This window comes from Globicephala melas, chromosome 3 (assembly GCF_963455315.2).
Source record: "Globicephala melas chromosome 3, mGloMel1.2, whole genome shotgun sequence".
NCBI lineage: Eukaryota > Metazoa > Chordata > Mammalia > Artiodactyla > Delphinidae > Globicephala > Globicephala melas.
Window position 1 is genome coordinate 114,880,441 of NC_083316.1, and position 14,170 is coordinate 114,894,610.

Below are 14,170 nucleotides of genomic sequence, written 5' to 3' on the forward strand. Positions count from 1 at the left end.
ATTAAGGCAGATATCTATCTTTCTAAAATGGGTTAGAGGGCTTCCCTGGTGGCGCAGTGGTTAAGAATCTGCCTGCCGATGCAGGAGACATGGGTTCGAGCCCTGGTCTGGGAAGATCCCACATGCCACAGAGCAACGAAGCCCGTGCGCCACAACTACTGAGCCTGCGCTCTAGAGCCCGTGAGCCACAACTACTGAGACTGTGTGCCACAACTACTGAAGCCCACATGCCTAGAGCCCATGCTCCGCAACGAGAAGCCACTGCAATGAGAAGCCCGTGTACTGCAACAAAGAGTAGCCCCCGCTCGCTGCAACTAAAGAATAGCCCAAGCGCAGCAATGAAGGCCCAATGCAGCCAAAAATAAATAAATAAATAAATTTATTTAACTAACTAAATAAAATAAAATGGGTTAGATTTTCCTGAGAGTACAGTGTGAATTTTACCAAGTGACCTACCTCTTAAAGTTCCTTCCAAAACTATCATGTGTCTTCAAGTTTCAGAAACTTGATAAAATTGCTTGGTTTGTAGAGAGGGATCTAAACTGCCCAGAGCAAGAATCTTGTAGAGATGCTTACTAGGTAAGTCAGCAATGCTATGAACAGGCTCTACTGGACAAACATAACATTCTCACTAGTCAAGGATCAGTTACAGTACTGTAAAAAAAAAAAAAAAAAAAAAAAAAAGGTGCTGACATCTATTCTCATATTAAAATTCATACAGTCAAGAAATAGAAGAAATTTGAGAAGTTATAACAGTGCCTGATTTAGTATAATCCTTGATTCTATTATTTAAAATTAAGATATGCCAGTATTTGTGATTCTTATGCATATTGATTTGAGTGGTTTTTTTCCTGCACTGTAAGCCCTTATCTGCCATTATACCCCTTAACAAGCAAGGGAAGCTATATTCTGCAGGTATGCTAGCTAATGCAGCGTAATTTTAAAAATTAAGGGCTCATCTTAAACTAAAGTTGATACTGAATCAGTGATTCCATCAGTTGCTTTAAAATTAGATCAGATAAACTTTTTTGAAATTTAGATTAATATTTTCACAACGAGGGAATTCCCTGGCAGTCCAGTGGTTAGGAGTCTGTGCTTTCACTGCCAAGGGCATGGGTTCAATCCCTGGTAGGGGAACTAAGATCCCGCAGCTGCGGCCAAAAAATGAATAGAAATCAACAACAAATATTTTCACAAAGAGGAGTTATTAGTTTGTAACACAGGAAAGGCTGCCACCTACTGAAAGAATACATCATATTTTAGAAGTTTTTTCCTAGATGGAACAAGAAAGCCTCAAGTTCAAGGAACTCCCACCTATAATAGAGCCTACTTTTAAAGCATACAGTACAAAGGACAAATGATTCCACTGACATGAGACACCTGGAATAGCAAAGTCATAGAGACAGAAAGTAGAATAGTAGTTACCAGGGGTAAGGAGAGGGCTGAACAGGTAGTTAGTGTTTAATGGGTACAGAGTTTCAGTTTGAGATGACGAAAAAGTTCTAGAGATGGATAGTGGTGATGGCTGCACAACAGTGTGAAGGTACTTAATTCCCCTGAAATGTACGCTTAAAAATGGTTAAAAAGGTAAATTTTATGTTGTGTATATTTTATCACAATTAAAACAAAAAAGAAGCATACAATATACCAAGGCGTTCTTTGGTTTGAAACTTCTTGCTGACTAGGGAAAGTGTTAAATATTAGCATTTACACTAAGTTTTTTTTTCTAACACTGTTTTAATTTATAGTTATCATTAACTCCTTAATTATTAAGTTTTTCACTAATTCTTTTCAAAATATGGATTTAAAAGACAAATTGGAAACTTTATATTATTTGTATACTTTGTTTCTTTCTCAAATTAATGAGTAATATACTTACAGGGCTAAAAAATTCAAAGCAATATAAAAAGGTTTATATGAAAAATCTCATTCCCATCCCTGTCCTAACCCAGCCTGTTCTTCCTCGCCCTCAATATGCAACCATTTTTTAATGGTTATTTATCTCCTAGTTTCATTTTGCAAATACCGGCAAACATGTATATTACTTTTTCTCTTTCTATCATAGAAAGTAGCTACACATTGTTCTGCATCTTGCTTTTTTCCATAAAAGGACACAGAGGGGTTTATAATTAGTTGCATAGTATTCAATTTGGTGGCTCGCCAGGGTCAATTTAACCAATCTTCTAATGCTGGGTTGTTTTCAATCTTTTGCCTGTAAATAAATAATGCTGCAAAAAATAACCTAGATATAGGTCACTTCATATTAATACATGGGTTATAGGAGAGATTCCCAGAAGAGTACTGCTGGGTTTAAGGGTATATGCATCTGTAATACTGATAGATAACTGCCAGATCCCCTTCCATAGGGGTTATGTCATTTACTTTTATATTCTTGCCAGATGGTATCTCAGTGTCATTTTAATTTGCTTTATTCCTGCTTAGAGATTGAGCATCTTTTCCTATGTTTCAGAAGCATTTGTTTTTCTTTTTCTGTGACCATCCACATGTACTGCCCATTTTCAACTGAATTTTTATCCTGTTCTAGCAGCTTTTTATATACTAGGGAGATTAGCCTTTGTGATATGAATTACAAATCTTCTTCCCAAGTCTTGTCATTTGTGTTTTGACTTTGCTTATTATGTTTATTTGGCCATGTGCAAGTTTTTTATATTTATACTTTTTTTTTTTTTTTTGCGGTACGCGGGCCTCTCACTGTTGTGGCCTCTCCCGTTGCGGAGCACAGGTTCCGGACGCACAGGCTCAGCGGCCATGGCTCACGGACCCAGCCGCTCCACGGCATGTGGGATCTCCCCGGACCGGGGCACGAACCCATGTCCCCTGCATCAGCAGGAGGACTCTCAACCACTGCGCCACCAGGGAAGCCCCTATATTTATACTTTTATCAATCTTTTCCTTTACGGTACCTAGACTTTATTTTTTTTTAAGTAAATTTATTTATTTATTTATGTCTGTGTTGGGTCTTCATTGCTGCACATGGGCTTTCTCTAGCTGCGGCGAGTGGGGGCTATGCTTCTTTGCAGTGCATGGGCTTCTCACTGCGGTGGCTTCTCTTGTTGCGGAGCACAGGCTCTAGGCACACGGACTTCAGTAGTTGTGGCTCGTGGGCTCAGTAGTTGTGGCTCGCGGGCTCTAGAGTGCAGGCTCAGTAGTTGTGTCGCATGGGTTTAGTGGCTCCGCAGCACGTGGGATCTTCCCGGACCAGGGCTCAAACCCATGTCCCCTGCATTGGCAGGTGGATTCTTAACCACTGCGCCACCAGGGAAGCCCGAGTTTTCTCCTTTTTCTATTTTCTAAAAGATTCAATAGGCAATATGACACTGTATATTTATTAGAGAATAAAAAACTGAAATTTCAAATAAGGATGGTAGAGAAAAAAGGAAGATTAAAAATATTCCATTTTAAAGACGCAGACATAGAGAATGGACTTGAGGACATGGAGAGGGGAAAGGGTAAGTTGGGTCGAAGTGAGAGAGTGGCATGGACATATATACACTACCAAATGTAAAACAGATAGCTAGTGGGAAGCAGCTGCATAGCACAGGGAGATCAGCTCAGTGCTCTGTGACCTAGAGGGGTGGGATAGGGAGGATGGGAGAAAGACGCAAGAGGGAGGAGATATGGGGATATATGTAAATGTATAGCTGATTCACTTTGTTATAAAGCAGACACTAACACACCATTGTAAAGCAATTATACTCCAATAAAGATGTTTAAAAAAAATTCCATTCTATTTAAGTTTTTTTAAATTTGATAATGTTTAACAACACTCTATATTCATTTTCAAAACTATCAACTGCAGAACAAGTATAAGGCTTAAAACATTAAAAGTTTGTAAATAACTGGAAAAAAAAAAACCAACCAAAAAAACACCCAACAGGGGCTTCCCTGGTGGTGCAGTGTTTGAGAGTCCGCCTGCCGATGCAGGGGACCCGGGTTCGTGCCCCAGTCTGGGAAGATCCCACATGCCACGGATCGGCTGGGCCCGTGAGCCACGGCCGCTGAGCCTGCGCGTAAAAACACCGAACAGTCAAGAGAAGACCAAGTAAATAGACTGTGGCTCATCTGTACAGAAGAGTATTACACAGAAGTTAGGAAGAATGAGATAGGTTCACATGTAATGATCTGGAATGCTATCTGAGGGACTCTGTAAAGGGGGTCAAGGGAAGGGGACTGTCCTACTTTATGGGGGAAAAATGTTTGTAAATGCATAAAAAAAATCCTGGAAGAACAGGAAAGTGTTAAGTGGTTGCCTCTCTCTGGAGTTTAGGACTTGAGCTGGGAGAGGAGAGATGGAAGAAAAAGAAATTTTACTTCTCATTTTATATCCTTTTGAAATGTGAAAAAACTTTTGTAATATTATCACATATAGCTTTTATACTTATAAGAATAAACCTAAATTTCATGCTAAATACTAAAGATCTAAATGGGCTGACACATTTACATAAACATTTTTAAAAGGTAAAATCAAAGGTAATCTTGGACTTCCCTGGTGGCGCAGTGGTTAAGAATCCGCCTGCCAAGGCAGGGGTCACAGGTTCAAGCCCTGGTCGGGGAAGATCCCACATGCCGCGGAGCAGCTAGGCCCGTGCGCCACAACTACTGAGCCTGTGCTCTAGAGCCCACAAGCCACAACTACTGAAGCCTGCGTGCCCAGAGCCTGTGCTCCGCAACAAGAGGAGCCACCGCAATGAGAAGCCCACGCACTGCGACGAAGAGTAGCCCCTGCTCACTGCAACTAGAGAAAGCCCGTGTGCAGCAACAAAGACCCAATGCAGCCCAAAATAAAAATAAATAATAATAAATTAATTTAAAAAAATAAGGTAATCTAAAATAACAGTTTAGGGATATAACCCTATGCCTAAGAAGAGTTTCCAAATATATCTTCTACTTAAGTGAATTTTAAATTCTATTTTAGTTAGAAGCTAAGGAGGAAAAGCCTAATTCACTAGAGAGAAAAAAAACATGATGATCCTGCCCAGAAGTTACCTGAACAATGGTGAATCCAGATCTGAGAATAATATCTTGTATCTCCTCCTCTTTGTCAACAATATCTGGTTTGATAATGGCCAGAGTCTTTTCTACATAGATCTGAGGTGGGGGCATTGATAGCTCCATTCTGGCTTTTCAGTGTACAATTTAAGAGATTCTTGACTGGTATCAACTGTAATGACAGGCACCCCCCACCAACCCAAATTTAATGTAATTGTGACTAAAGAGCATTATCAGGTGCTTAATTTTATTAATTTATAAAGCTGGAAACTGTCATACCTTTTTCAACAAGAAGCGTCTCAATAATACGATTTCTACTCTGCTTCTAAGTCCTGCGGTGGGTTTTCCTAAGCACTTTCATGGAGGTGGAGAGACCAAGGAGCAAGGCGAAAGCCTAGACCCTTGGGACCCAGGAGGAGACTAGGTCTGCAACCCTCCGCGCCGCTCACCGGCCCGCACCACCCCGCCCCCCCCCCCCGCCCCCCGGGGAAGCTTAGCGTCAGGCCCGGTTGGAAAGGAGAATCCCTGACCCTCTGTGGGCTGCACCCCCAGATTCCTTCCGAATCCGACCCTCAACTGGGCACTCACCTCAGCCCGGGCTCCTGGAGAGTCACCACATGTTGTTGCTAGGAGACCGGAAACCCAGCTTAGAGACGGTGGCTGCAGAGGCCCAATTCCAGCAGAGCGCTTGGCAGCCCTTGGCTAGCTCAAGAAAGGGAACCAGCCACAGGCATTTTTATTCCCCTTGCACATCTTAAAAGCAATAGACGTTTTCTAACATTTTCCTCATAATTTATCTTACTTCATCCTCCTAGCCATTCGAAGGACACTTCAATTATCTCCACTTTATAAATGATGAGACAAATCATACACACTTTCCCTCGTCCTACCCCAGCCCCTCCCAGACAGTGTATGTAAGAAAACCCACGTTAAATACCTTCCTTATTTCACCAGATAATGCTATCCCCTCTATTCCCAGCTTCTGTAAACATTAAAAGGCAATCTTTGACTTGTGAAATAACATTTATTTAAAGAGCAGTAAAAGAAGTTTCATCTATTTACCTCTAAATTAAGCCTATGAAACAAAGACATGGGCAATACATATGGCATAACCCCAAATCTCAGCTTTCTGTGTTTTCTTTGTATTATGTCCACGGGCACCTTTAATTCTTTGGTTGTAAGTTAAGGCATTATTCTTATTGGAAAAGAAAACAGAGAAATGGTAAACAAGTACTGGGATCTTCTCTAGGTCAGAGTCTCAATGAAAGATCCAAATTCCAGAAAAGTTCAGGGTAGCAGCTCCAAGTTAGCAAAATAGGTTTTCCATCATCCATGGGGCTGGTTAGTTCTCATTCCAGACTATTTAAGACTCTTCTTTCATCTAACCAAATACTCAGCACCTACAGGGTCAAGGCAGACAACAAGCTATGAATCTTTATGGAGGTTTGAAAGCAGTTTTATTTCTTTCTCCGCAGAGATTCAACTACACTTTTTTTCTTTAAAGTAAGAAGCTGCCCAGAAAAGAAACCCTCAAATGTCTTCTTCTGGCTACCATATCTTACCTTCTATAGATGGGACAATGTGAACATATATTAATACCAACAGGTACAGCAACCAAAAAATGGACAGTGACTCCAGCCTCTGGTTTGCATGTTCAGCCCTCTGACTTGAGGCTCTGGAAGCAGATGCGCCCATTATTTATCTATCCCCAGGTCTCTTAAGAGCTCTTCACTGCTGCCTGCCTGCCTAGACTATTTTATTTCACTATCTATTAAAGCTGGTCCCACAGAGGTTCAGAGTTTTCCAAACCAGCAGGTACAATGTCAGTCCGTCAGGTCCTTGAATCACCTCTGAACATAAACTCTGGGAACGCAAGGTCACTTCAACACCACCCTTATTCTCACAGACTTTCTAAAATCAGATTCCAGAAACTACATTCCTTTTTCTTGCAGCTCTCTACCTACAGTACCTGAATCTGTTCCAAGACTTCTCGCTGCATCTCCACAGCCATACGGTACACCTGATGATCAGAGTCATTGTACATCACAGCATTCTGGAACATCAGCATCAGGTCCCTCTGGAACTGAGCCACGGTGCGAATACGTCCCTTAGACAGGTTCCTTTTCAGGCTAGTTAAGTCCATGGGTCTACAGGTGGCCAAGAGAAACCAGAGGAAATCAAACCTTCATGTGGAACATGTGGTGACCTAACATGCTCTCCTGAAGAACTAACCAGCTCTTAATGAAAACAGTAGTAAAGATAACAATCCCCATCAGATAATAAAATAGCAATAGCAGCTAACATACGACTGCTTACAATAAGCCAAGTGCTATGCTAGATACTTTCTATATGAACTCACTTGATCCTCTCAATAAACCTATATGGTAGGTACCATTGTCACAATTGGCAATGAGGAACCTGAAATCAAAGAAGTTAGGTACTTGCCCAAAGTCACACAGCTTAGTTTCCAATTCAGAAACAGCCTGACTCCAGAGCCCACAGGCCCAGCCATTTCACTTTACAATTGGAGGTATCAAAGTTATAAAGAGCTCCAATGATCAGTTTGTCACAGGGTAGTTACTGACCGATTGTTTACAATGTGTAGTCATATACTACGTATTTAATCAACTGTTTTTACTGTATCATCAAAAGCTCAGAGGTTTTTTTTCTTCTTTCATGGAGATGAAAAGAGAATCAAGTGAATATTAAGGTAAATATTATATAATGCAACACAGAGAGTGGGTATATAAAAGGCGGCACAGCAGCGTAGAAAGAGGACTGAACTGGGAGGTAAGACTCTGGGGTTTAGTTCTAGCTCTGCTATTCACTGTTGATCACAGACAAGTCATGACCACCTCTGAGTCTTAGTTTCCTCATCTACAGAATTAAGGAGTCTGTCTCCAAAGGTTCTTTTCTGATCTTTTATACACTACTAACACACACTGGTTTATGACAGCATCTTAGATGAACTATGCTATAAAAATCCAAAATACTGCAATCAACCAGTGTTTATAACATCCATTTGGATTACCATCTTTGCCTTAGCATACCTATAACTGCCTGAATGAATACAGTGTTCCTTTTAAAGTTTTGCTCTGAAATAACAGTGCCAAAAACTACCAAAGGCAAATGTAAGATTATAATAAATGGATCATACTACTTAAAAGTCAATACTGATAAAAGCCTCTTTATCCTTTTGTTCCCTATATTCTCAAATGAGGACTGAGCTTACCTTACCATAACTTTATAAACTTGTTCAGCTGCAAAATATATCTTGAGCTTAAGTAATGTAAATGAAATAAATAATCTAACAGATGTGAAATAAAGTATGAAAAGACAGATATAAAAGCAACCAACCTTTCTTGACCCCATTTCCACTGACCTTTTCACCACATCCTTGTATCCTGGGGCCTGCCTTTCTGACACAGGCTTCAGAAACAGACTGCTGAACCTGTTAAGGGACAAACCCAGAGAGGATGAAGAAACCCTGGAAAGTCACCCTAAATGAGAAGAGTGGCTGTGAATACCAAGAGTGGCTTGGAGTTCTACCTGTGACTGGCTATCATCTTCCAGACTGGCAGGAGAGTCTTCTTAAATAGCAAGTGATCCTGAACAGGGTCACTGTGGCCTAGATCAGACCTATAGGATAAAGCAGAGCAGAAAACAAACAGTAACTTCACAAATGGTATTCTGTTCCCCCTAGATGCTTGATAAGGTTTCCTCAACACATAGTGCTCCTAGTTAACATCTGAAGGAAATAACACCACAGGAATGAAAACATGCTTTCATAAAGGACCCCAGACTCTATAAATATTCTCTTACTGATCAGTATTATCAAATGAAGTGGTTAAATTCTTGTAAAGTGTACTAAAAATAGGCAACTGCCTTTGCCTTTTGGAATCTTGCTGATTTGCCCTTTAGCACCTGTGACTTTAAAGAACTGGTCTATAAAAGTAGTCTTTGTTCACTGATGTCTCCCAAGTTCCTGGTACATACTAGGTGCTCAAATAAGTATTTGATAAATGAATCTGGTCCTGTTTTTTTATGCAGAAATATGCCACATTAAGAAGTATCTCTCCCATACTTCCAGAGGAAAAAATACTTGGTTTCATATCCCAAGGAATTCTCTTACACTTCATCTGAATGCTATACAATTTAAATACTTTTCCTTTTCACTCTCCTCTGTATAGTAATCTTTAAAATACCAAGAAAAATCCATTTCTCCTCATGGTCCTTCCTTCTCTGGGCTAAACTGCCTAATTTATTTAGTTTTTCTTTAGAGGTGCAACTGCTCAATGTTTTATTTCATTTTATAATTTTCCCAGTTGGCAAGTTTTCTATTTACCCCAAAGTTAAACATCATGTTACACTTCACACTTTATACACTGCATTATTCTCTCTAAATAGGCTCTCTTCACACCTAAGGTTTCACACCCTCATTTTGCTTTATGTACCACATTGTGTGCATCCATTTGAGCACAACTCATACCTTATCATTCTCCAATCTGAACAGCTCCACATAACTATTCATTTTCATGATGCACTATCTCACCTGTATCTAAATTACATACCACAAAAATCAATTTTTCCTTAAGCCCAGAACCCTATAAGAACAAGGGACTTAAAGCCCAAAGCAAACCTCTTCCTTTGTCTCTGATCAGTCAGTCAGAATAAACAATAGGTCCTTGGTACTGATGCAATTTTGTTCATATAGCCACAGAACAGGTATTTATTGTTTCCATTACGTGAAAGGTACTACAATAGGTTTTGTAACTTCATAATCAATCACCTTTGCAATATTTTAAGAAACAATCCCTTGCATACCTTTATTTCCATCTATTTGGAAATGCATGCCAAGCAACTACAAGTGAAAGTGTGGGAGTGGAAAGGATATGCACTTAGATTGGTACTCCAAAGGTTCTACTTTACTCCTGAGAGTCAGTACAGACTAAGGAAGAAGCCAGAAAAGAGGGGCCTAGGGAATGTCTATCTTTCAAAGTAGTTTTAAGGTTCCCTAGTGATAGCACAAGAACTCAAATGCCTATCTCCCCTTAAGCTATCTAGCCAAGCAGACTCAATTACTAATATCTACTGCTTTCTAATAAAGATTTCATGTTTAACCTAAATTCTAAGATAAGAGTGTGGTGTTTGCGTTTCAAGATGCTGAAATGTCATGAGATAAAACATCCCAGATTATTAAAGATTTCCCGTTTTGGGGATAGTCATCATATGCCATCTGCTCATACTCACAAACGGAGTTATAGAAAAGCAAAGGAAGCAATTCTTCAACAAGCTAGGTTTTTAGCTGTATTCTATTTGTGTAACAAAAATTTGTAATCTGCTATTTACAAAAATATATATGCATGGCTCAGTTGTATACCTTAAACAAAAGAAGGCTAAAATAATTACTGGTTTGCCTCCCCACAGATAATGTGGGTGGATCTGGGATACATCAAAGAAAAAAAAACAGTTCATACTATCTTCTCTCAATACTTAGACACAAAACTAGGCCCAGAAAATGAACTATTTGTTACATAACAAAAATAACTTTGTTTTTCTGATTTAAAAAGAAATTCACTTTACTGAAAAAAATTAAGATTCTAAAATGTGACCTCTGGCCCCATAGTTATTTATGTTAAAATCAGATAATTATATAAACAATTTCCCAAGATGTGTGAAAAAGGAACAAGGGCGATAATAACTTAAAAATAATTTTTAATTTCAAGTTAGTAGGAGATGTTTTAGTATTTTTAAAAGTATAGTTTGTATAATAGTAGACTTGAGTGACAATCTGACTCAGCAACGTTTCCTGAATAAATACAGAGAGAAGGATTACTTATGAAAGAGATTCTTAATGTTGATAAAACAGTCTTGTTTTATAAGATGAAAGCATATAGACTGCTATTTATACAGTAAAATTATATTTAATTATATTACTAGTGTTTTCGAGCTCTAATTCTCTACTTTTCAATTTACAAAAGTAATCAACGCCCGTGGCAACAAATTCAAGTAGGCGTAAACAGATGTAAAAGTATTAATCCTAACAACATGGGATAAAAGTCTATACTTACAGCTTTGAGGAGGTAGCATGGCTGAAAAGGATATCCACCAGAGGAGTCTCCTGGATGCTGAAGCTATCATCACACTCACCTGAAGAATGCTGGTCTTCCATCTCTGACACATACCCTTCACTCTGGTCCTGCTCTTTGGATTCTTGCTGAACCTCCCCCTGGGAATGCCAGGAAACAAAGGAAAGTTTAGAAAGAGATTTACTATCAAGGTAATTTTTCTTGCATGGGGTAAATGAAGGCTGATCTTAAGGTAAGAATAGGCCAGTTATATAAAGCTATAGAATAAGTTGGAGAAAGGTGACTTAACTAGACCTAAGACAAAGAATTCTTAGAGAACTCTGACTCTGTATCCCAAGAAAAAATGAAAAAGCAATATACTCTATTATAGATAGATGTTGTTTTCTTTTAAAACTGTCATTATTACTTGTGGCCCTGGAGCTAACTAGTCTAGCTGGCCAGATGATATTAATGATAACGGTATTCTAAATTTTACTGATTGCTTACTATGAGCCAGGGACTATGCTAAGTGCTGCACATGAATTATCTCATTTAAAACTCACAGTACACCTGTAAGGTAGAGCACTATTATTCCATTTCAGCAGAGAAAACTGAGGTTCTAAAATGTTCACTAGGGCTTCCCTGGTGGCGCAGTGGTTGAGAGTCCGCCTGCCGATGCAGGGGACACGGGTTCATGCCCCGGTCCATGAGGATCCCACAAGCCGCGGAGCGGCTGGGCCCGTGAGCCATGGCCGATGGGCCTGCACGTCTGGAGCCTGTGCTCCACAACAGGAGAGGCCACAACAGTGAGAGGCCCACATACCGCAAAAAAAAAAAAAAAAGTTCACTAACCTGCCTAAGCCTACACAGCTAACTGATGCTAAAACCAGGATTTAGACCCAGGTAACTGAACTCTCTGGAGTTAGCCTATGTTCTCTAACCATTCTGCCTGCCTCTTTGGGCAGAGGACTGATCAGACAGCTGGTTTAAGTTATTCACTTACCTCTGCACTCGCTGTGGGTTGTTCCTGAAGTGCCCAAATATCTGAGGGAGGTGGAGCCACCTCTGGCCTTCCATTTTCTCCCAGTAATGACTTCTCAGTTACCAAGGGGTCTACCTTGGCTGAAAGCTCTTCAGGCTCTTTGCAGGGCTCCCCCTCTCCTTCAGTAGCTTCAATTCCCCTCGCCTCTTGTCTGGTGCCAGATGAAGGGGAGCAGCCTTCACCTGATTCTTTTTTGCTAATGCACAACGGCTCCATTAAATAGACTACCTGCAATCATAGTTTACTGTTAGATGTATAAGAACACCAGTGGAAATCATCATCTACATATCAATAATGCCACATCACAACACTACTACCACTGTGACTAAGTTTGAGATGGTAAGGGTTAATTGATTCATTCAGTCATTTTAAATTTATCAAATATCTTATATACACAGGTACTGGGCTAATTGGTTGGGATCTAACAGTAAACAAGATAGACATGATTCTTGCCTCAAGGAGCTTATGTTCTAATTTTTCACCTCAAGTGTCAACTCAAATCAACTGGTAACGACTGTCTAAAAAACTGCTGAAAACTTTGTCTGCCACAAACAATGCAGATAGAATTGGCAATATGTGAACAACTGGCAAGACCAGATTCTTGCTGGTCTTGACCTAGGTTCTACTGAATATGTAGAGTTGCCACATAAATATAAACTCTCTGTCCAACTCTTTATTTCTGGTCCTCAGCCCTTCACTAGGGAAATACGAACACTGCAAAATATTGCCTGGAAGTCTTAACATTATAAGCTTCAAGGGGAGTTTGGGCAAGTGTCACCTCCCATGACTCTGAAAGAATGAATTACAAGGATACTCCTAAAGACAGGCCTATATACAGAAATCCCACTTCCTCTGATCAGGCTCCTAATGACTGGGATCTTAGAACATTCAGTCAAAAAGTACATATTTGGCACATGTTTTGTATCAGCACCAAGTGCTGGAGACACAGAAATGAACTCAGTTCCCGCCTATGTGGACCTTATATTTTAGTAAACAATAATGAGAGCGGTAGATATATGGGTAAACATTCTCTTAGGAAGTTGAGATTCTTCCCACCTTTGGAAATAATGGCTCCCCATTACCTCAGAGATAAAGTGGAGGAGGTTCTGGCGGCTGACTTGCTCCGCCTCTTCCTGAGATTCCTCACTGCCACCGTCCCCCACAAGCAGCTCACGAGGTTCTCTCCCTGGGCTGCTTTCCTCTAGTTCCTCAGCCCCTGGCTCCTCAGTTTCCCTCCAGCTGCCCAAATCAAGATCCAAACTGGAGTCCCATGAGCTGAAGAGTGACCTGCAATCGTTGCTCAACTCAGAGTCATTGGGATAGTCTTGTTCAGAATCCAACCAAACCCATTCATGCCTCATCTGTAAATACACAGAAAAAAATGCATTAAATTCACTCAAATCAGTATTCCTAAGGCATTTCCATCTCCCAATTTTGGTAGAAAGATAAGGGGTCAGAAATTTTTTTCGACTCAACATTAGGAAGAGTAAAAACTAGCTGAAGGGAGACATCAAGAGAAAAAGTGATCCGTCATTGGGAATAAAGAAAAAGCCCTATGTCAAGCAGTATAATAGAATTATCACCCAATAATTATTTGTTGTTAGATTTCCTCATACTCTAAAAGAGAAAAAACTGGAGCACTGCTAGCTGAAATGAATGCCTCTATCCCAAACCACCCTTAAACTCAACTGCAAGGCAACAATTTTGATGGACAAGGGATCTTTTCCTCAGCATACAGACATTTTTAACCTATCAACCATTAAATCCTCAATGCATACTAAGATACCTGTGGCATCCTTCTGGTCATATCCAGCTCTCACTTCTCAGAAAGAGAACTGCAAATCAAGTTTTAAAAATATCTTTCCTTGCTTTCAGTACACTGCACTCCTGGTTTTCTTAGTCCTTCATCCTCTCCCTTTTACTACTTTAATACATCCATCTTCTATGTTCTTGTTTGGGCCTCTGCTTCCTTAATATGTCCTTAAAAAAATGTAGCTACTTTGAGGTTCCAACTTTGATCTTTATTAAGGTGGCTTCCAAATCTCTCCAC

The 14,170-nt window shown here is 40.0% G+C and overlaps 1 protein-coding gene across 4 annotated transcripts in view; it reads right to left on the reverse strand.

Annotated features, from left to right (window-relative positions):
* The window catches only part of LOC115860087 (nucleoside diphosphate kinase homolog 5), a 51,692-nt gene extending 38,033 nt beyond the window's left edge, over positions 1-13,659 (reverse strand). The window contains exons 1-8 of one of the 4 annotated variants that reach the window (XM_030869517.2): positions 13,203-13,659; positions 12,082-12,348; positions 11,082-11,239; positions 8,560-8,649; positions 8,393-8,461; positions 6,980-7,157; positions 5,599-6,410; positions 5,190-5,411 (exon numbers count right to left, since the gene is read on the reverse strand). In XM_030869517.2, coding sequence (XP_030725377.1) covers positions 6,360-6,410; positions 6,980-7,157; positions 8,393-8,461; positions 8,560-8,649; positions 11,082-11,239; positions 12,082-12,348; positions 13,203-13,598 — 1,209 coding nt within the window. In that variant the 5' untranslated portion in view covers positions 13,599-13,659 and the 3' untranslated portion in view covers positions 5,190-5,411; positions 5,599-6,359. The other 3 variants (XM_060296257.1, XM_060296258.1, XM_060296259.1) reach the window with 3 other exon arrangements.
* Between the last annotated feature and the right edge of the window lie 511 nt (positions 13,660-14,170).